The sequence below is a fragment of the Limulus polyphemus genome, unplaced genomic scaffold (genome assembly GCF_000517525.1).
Source record: "Limulus polyphemus unplaced genomic scaffold, Limulus_polyphemus-2.1.2 Scaffold481, whole genome shotgun sequence".
In the NCBI taxonomy this organism is placed as follows: domain Eukaryota; kingdom Metazoa; phylum Arthropoda; class Merostomata; order Xiphosura; family Limulidae; genus Limulus; species Limulus polyphemus.
Window position 1 is genome coordinate 79604 of NW_013666091.1, and position 6421 is coordinate 86024.

At 32.8% G+C, this 6421-nt stretch overlaps 1 protein-coding gene across 6 annotated transcripts in view; it reads left to right on the forward strand.

Moving 5' to 3' along the window:
* Positions 1 to 6421, forward strand: part of LOC106458534 (trafficking kinesin-binding protein 1-like) — a 73687-nt gene that overhangs the window by 50056 nt on the left and 17210 nt on the right. For 4 of the 6 annotated variants that reach the window (XM_022384779.1, XM_022384778.1, XM_013918052.2 and 1 more), the window contains exons 2-3: positions 3452 to 3528; positions 4942 to 5058. In XM_022384779.1, coding sequence (XP_022240487.1) covers positions 3478 to 3528; positions 4942 to 5058 — 168 coding nt within the window. In that variant the 5' untranslated portion in view covers positions 3452 to 3477. Of the gene's footprint in view, positions 1 to 3430; positions 3529 to 4941; positions 5059 to 5878; positions 5903 to 6421 lie in introns of those variants that run through there. The other 2 variants (XM_022384775.1, XM_022384780.1) reach the window with 2 other exon arrangements.

Genomic DNA, 6421 nt, shown 5'->3' on the forward strand with positions numbered 1-6421 from the left:
CAGGTTTCATAAACTTTCACCCATCTTTTTATTAAAGTATTTAACTATTCCTCTTAAATGTTTTTATTTTATTCAGCAGCAAAATTGTTCAAAATACTAAAAAAACTGATTCAAAAGAACACATTAGTAACATCAAGGATACACATTCTTCAAATTGTATGTAAATATGGGGTCACTGTGGTGCGTAATAAACAAAACACGGTACAGTAAATGTTGATGTTGACTTAATACTTGGGGGGAGTTGAGTAAAATACCTCTTATATTATTCTATAATTGAGTGTGTTTAAGGCACACAGCTGTAAAACTGAGTAAAGTATGTGTTGCAAAAATACGAACGTGAGTTTTTATTCATATCTACAGCATCAATCACCATAATTTGACAACAAATATTATTATATCCTTTTACGGGAAAATGTATCGTAAATGTACACAATAGGTTGCTGTATATGTATAGAAACTTTTTACAGTGTACTTAACTTACATTTTTTTTATTTAAAGTGCACACAAAAAGTTTGAATTTTATTCATTTTCAGGCATTGACTAGTGTTTAACGTGCCGGGCTGTTAATTCAAGAGTCCGTGGCTCGGGTTCCGTTGCCGCAAAATCGCGATCTGCACTTTAGGGCAGTAGATGTGTTATAAGAGTAACGGTCAAACCACACTATTCAATAGAGTAGCCCAAGAGTTGGAGGAAGGTGCTTTTCACTACCTTCGTTCCCTCTATCACTTCAAAATTAGGGGTGGCTAATGTAGATAGCCTTCGTGTAACTTTGCATGTATATCAGAAACAAACACAAATAACTTCGTTCAAAGACAATTAGAACACGACTTTCTCATGAATACCATAGTATTTCGTGCCTCTAACTTAGGTGGAACGATAACAATTTTATTTTAAAAGTAGTTCCTTCTCTGCTCTTGGTTCGTAAATATTTTGGCATTATTTCAAATGTTTGGAATATTATGCATGTTCATTAGTGTGTTCGAACAGTCAATGTAAAATAGACAAGTTTATTACGAACCGAAATTCACTGTGCCATTATAGCCGAATCGGAGAAGGTGAGTTGTAGTACCTTTTACTATACGTACAAAAAGAAAATAGATTTCCTTTTGCTTATTCAGAAAAGGCCCGGCATGGCCAGGTGGCTCGACTCGCAATCTGAGGGTCGCGGGTTCGAATCCCCGTCGCACCAAACATGCTCGCCCTTTCAACCGTGGGGGCGTTATAATGTGACGGTCAATCCTACTATTCGTTGGTAAAAGAGTAGCCCAAGAGTTGGCGGTGGGTGATGAAGACTAGCTGCCTTTCCTCTAGTCTTTCACTGCTAAATTAGGGACGACTAGCGCAAATAGCCCTCCTGTAGCTTTGCGCGAAATTCAGAAACAAACAAACAAACAAATTATTCAGAAAAAGGCATATACTGAAATCGGTGGAGTTGATGACGCACGCGTGCATCCATAACAACATAATATACCCCAGTTTATACTTCCTGAGTCTTAATTTAGTGACATTATTTCTTTATCTCACCGTAGAAGAAAAGGCATCACGTATACTTTGTTATATTCTGACCATGATCAGAATAAGGTACTAAGATAAATATGTCAACGTTCCATGAACACATGCATGGCCTTACCTGTTGCTGTAAGCCTCATGCCTCTTTAAAGAGTTCATCAGAGGCCAGGATGAGAGGTGTAGTAAGTGGTAACCAAATCTGCTTAGACCGGTTCAATGTATGAGGTTTTCAGATTAATGACTGCGAATTGGGTGGCTACAGTACACGGTGTCCTGATGGTATCAACCAGTTTTCCTAACGGGATATTTGTTTGCTGGATTCTGTACTGTCGCCAAGTGTTATTAGTAATGTGTAAAAGCACTTGTGACGTATAGGGGCACGTGTTCATTGGAATGTATAAATATAAAATATGTTCTCTAATTTAATTTAATCCTCCTCAAAGTTAGATAAATTAAATGCAAAAACCCTTGTTTGCTTACACTGCCAAAAGTTTACAGTACAATCTTTGAAATAACACTGATTGTGGTAGTCTTGTTTATTAATTTCTTTCAAAATTTGTATTGAAATAACCCTGATGGTGGTAGTCTTGTTTACTAATTTCTGTCAAAATTTGTATTGAAATAACACTGATTGTGGTAGTCTTGTTTATTAATTTCTGTCAAAATTTGTATTGAAATAACACTGATTGTGGTAGTCTTGTTTACTAATTTCTGTCAAAATTTGTATTGAAATAACACTGATGGTGGTAGTCTTGTTTACTAATTTCTGTCAAAATTTGTATTGAAATAACACTGATGGCGGTAGTCTTGTTTACTAATTTCTGTCAAAATTTGTATTTTTAATTCATTTACAGAATTTTTCGTGATTTATACACATTTATTTTAGGTTATTCATTCATTTTTAGTGGAATTGCGGAAATTGCTTTCCATGGAAGAACCCGTTCTTCATGTGCGTTTCATGACTGTAACCCAAAATACATTTAGGGTAACAGTGCTAATGTACATCAGTGAAAGTCATGTTCCTTTCTTTTGGCATGATCTGGCTAGTATTGGTTGTAACGCTTTTTGCAGGCCGTTTATAAGGTATAATTGATTTAGTGCAGCGTACCGTGTGATGATGTCATTACATACAATAGCATTAGTCCTATGTTCTATACGACCGGGCGTGTCCAATTCGTTAGCGTGCCCGGACTTTGAATCTGTTTATGGTTTGTGTCCCGTTATCACCAAAAAATGCGCTATTCAGTTTAGGGCTACGGGTGCGCTATAAAAGTGACAATAAAATCCCATTGTTTGGTCAAACAAGAGTATCCTTAAAGTTAGCTGATTTCCCTCAGTTCAAAATTAGGAACAGTGATTCACAGATAGCCATTTGCGAAGCATTGCTCGACAATCCTATAGCAAACAAACGATCTTTTATTGAGCACATTCTGTAATGTTGACGAGTTTTACTCATATTTAGCGTCCTTCGTACATTTTTTATTTCTTTTTAATAAAAAATAAATAGTGAAAGTTTGAATCATGCTTCATATGTGGAGCGCCACAGTATGACTGACTTTTGAAATATCTCAAAGACATTACTAGTTAAAAAACAAAACAAAAAACAACGTTTGGTTATTATATAAACGGTAGTAGTTTTTCTTTTGTTTATGGAGATTATTTGATCGCACAGTATGATTATCTAAAATGAATCATGTACAAAAACAAAAATAAAAACTACCTGGCTCAAAAAGCAGACATACAAAATGTTTGTTTTTGTTATTCATTGTCTAGTTTGTTTTTTAAAACATTGAGCTTTCATCTACATTCCGGGTACTTGTTTGCTTAAGCCTATTTATCATTGATTTTCTTTTGATTTATCATATAAAGGAGTGCTATTTGCTAAAAGTACTTTTATACTATGTTATCTAACATTTGATAGTCTCGCTTCTATACACCTTAGTTTCATGTGGGGATCGTCTAAGCCAGATGACCAAAACATACAATGATATTGAAGCAGTGAGAGCATTACTCGAAGAGGTAAGCCTTGTTCAGTGTATAAGCTTTTAACTTTTAGTTGATATTGGTCGTTTTATCGGATTTATGTTCTTTAAAACAATGTTTTGAACTATTAATATTCAAGTAATATTAAAGGCAAATATTTTCTAAAGTCTGTACTGGGATCAGCTTACTAGTAATGTTTTGTTTTATGTCGTGCGTATAACATAAAAATGTAATATCTATATTATATGGTATTACAGAAACCAATTCCAAGAAAATAATTAAAAATCAATAGTATACACAAAAAATGTAAACGTTCTAGCATAGTCTAGTGGTTAGGGCGCTTGAATCGCATACTGCGAGTCGTGATTTCGAATCCCGTTACCGAACATGCTCACTCCTTCAGCTGTAGAGGTGTTATAATGTGACGGCCATTCACGCTTTTCGATGGTAAATAGTAGCCCAAAAGTTAGCGATAGATGGCGTTGACTAGCACCCTTATCTCTCCAGTCTGTCACTTCTAAATTGAGGACGGCTATTGCAGATAGCCTTCGAGTAACTTTGCGCAAAATACAACAAACAAGCTATATATTTTAGGCGATATGTCTGGCTTATCTGCCCCTAATGATAAATATGGAACTGTTGGCCTGTATATTTTCAGAGAAATTGGTATATAATTGTATAAAAAAAGCTGTTTCTTATCAATACTTGAAACACAAATCTACGACATGCTATAATCAGAACATCCTATGGTATGGTATTTGAATATTTGTTGTTTGAAAAAGGAAATGCATAATCTTATTCTCAGTAGAGGATTAATCTTGCCCGTTGAGCTCTGGTATTCAGCGAAAGGCCTCGTTGGCAACCGACAGATATAGTGTGATTGATATATTATTACATATTATTCGTTGCATTCACTCTTTGAATTCTTAGAATTATCAATAGAAAAACCAATTATGTATTATTTTGTAGCTTTTAAATTATAGAAGCATGGGTTAGTGCTAAGATAATTATCCACGTTAAAAATATTCTGTTGTTTATACTAAAAATATTTCGAAATATATATTTGTTAAAGTAGAATTATTGGAGTAATTATTTGATGTATTATTTTAAGAGCAATAATATTTACAGCTAGAATCTGAACATTTTGATAAATATGCATGAAATAACGATTTCACTACCACCTTACATGAAATACTGATTTTTGATGAAAAAATCTATAATTAGTGTAACATTTTATATTTTGTGTTTAATGCTATCATGATTTTGGAGTGATAGTTTCAATTTTCATTCATATTAACTGCAGTAACAAGTTAAAATATGAAAAAGTATGGATTATAATTTTAAAAAGTTAGTCTCACTTTAAATAATTCACATTCGTCTATACGTAAAGAACTAATTATTGTAATATACACAGCGTATTTAAAAGTTATTTTTTACATTTCATTCCAGAAAGAAAAAGATCTAGAATTAGCAGCACGTATTGGTCAGTCCTTGCTTGAAGAAAACAAACAGCTAACCCAAAAAAACGAAATCCTGGAGCAAGAACTAGCGAATGCCAATGAGACAGTAAGTCATTGCTCAAAGTGAAAAATAATTTAGTTTCATTTTAACTTATTATTATGTGATATTTCATGGTACATTGTGACAAACGTGTGTGTTTTGTCGTTTCACTTTACAATTTATCGTTTGATTGTACTTATGCACAAAGGTACACAATGAGCTATCTATGCTCTGCCCACCACGGGTATCGAAACACGGTTTCTAGCGTTGTAAGTCCGCAGACATACCGCTGTGCTACTGGGGGGCTTATCGTTTGAGGTTTCTGTTTTTGTTACATGTAGCTCATACTTGTTTCTTCGTTCATAATTATTGTGTATGATAAATTATTTTATGATTAGTCTTTTCATTGTTTTTTTTTGTAATTATTGCTTTTATACTGTATTTAAACATCTCATGTTTATCGTATTTATGATTATAAATGGTTAGTTATGTAGCTTTTATATTATTATTATATCTTATTTTTAAATTATTTTTCACTGTGTTTCTTGTGTAATAAGTAATCTATTTTAAGGTTCACATCTGCAAGATAAAATAATCTATATATTGTTTTAGCTGTCTTTCTCGTCAAATACTTTATTGATATGTAAATAACCTCCAGTTTATTATGTTTAGAATTGTAGGAATTATTTATATTTTTACTCATTTTATGTAATTATTCCATAAGAAAATTCCTTTATATAGTGGCGCTACTATTGCTATTTTAGGCGATGACTGTCGTAGTTTGCTTAGAGCTTTAAGATTTATTAACATCTTTGAAGACAGCTTCTCCATTTTTTAAACACAAATTGCAGTTATACAATGTATAATACTGTCACGATGGACCACTTATATTTATTAATGAATGAGATTGGTTAGTAATACTAACTTTTGTGAGTCCGTTGTCTTTCCCTTGGGCCATTGTGGAAGTGGGTGTGTACGATGTAGGAAAAGCCTTGAAGGACCAAATGACACTCTTTATTTTTGATTGACCGTATTTTCTAGTTAGATTAATTTTTTTCATGTTTCTTTGTTGTTGTTGTTTTTTACTCTAGCTTGAAATTTTTTTTTTTTGTCACTGGATTTTTGTAAATAAAGTTAATTATTGTTATTGCAGATCTCAAAAGCTTGTTGTATTCTGTAAAAGTTTTAATTATTAAATTTCGTTCAAAGTTTATAATTTAATCTGATACCTAATATTTATGGAAAGTTATGGAAACTTATGTTAATGGAAACTTATCTTAAGTTAATATTTTCTTACTTTATACCCATTTAAATTTTGTTTTCCACTCCATAAATCTAAATTCACATAACTCGTAAAAATTACCTCACCTTTTAATGAATGTGACTGGTCTTACTTCAACCTTTAATAGACTGATGAAATACCTTCACT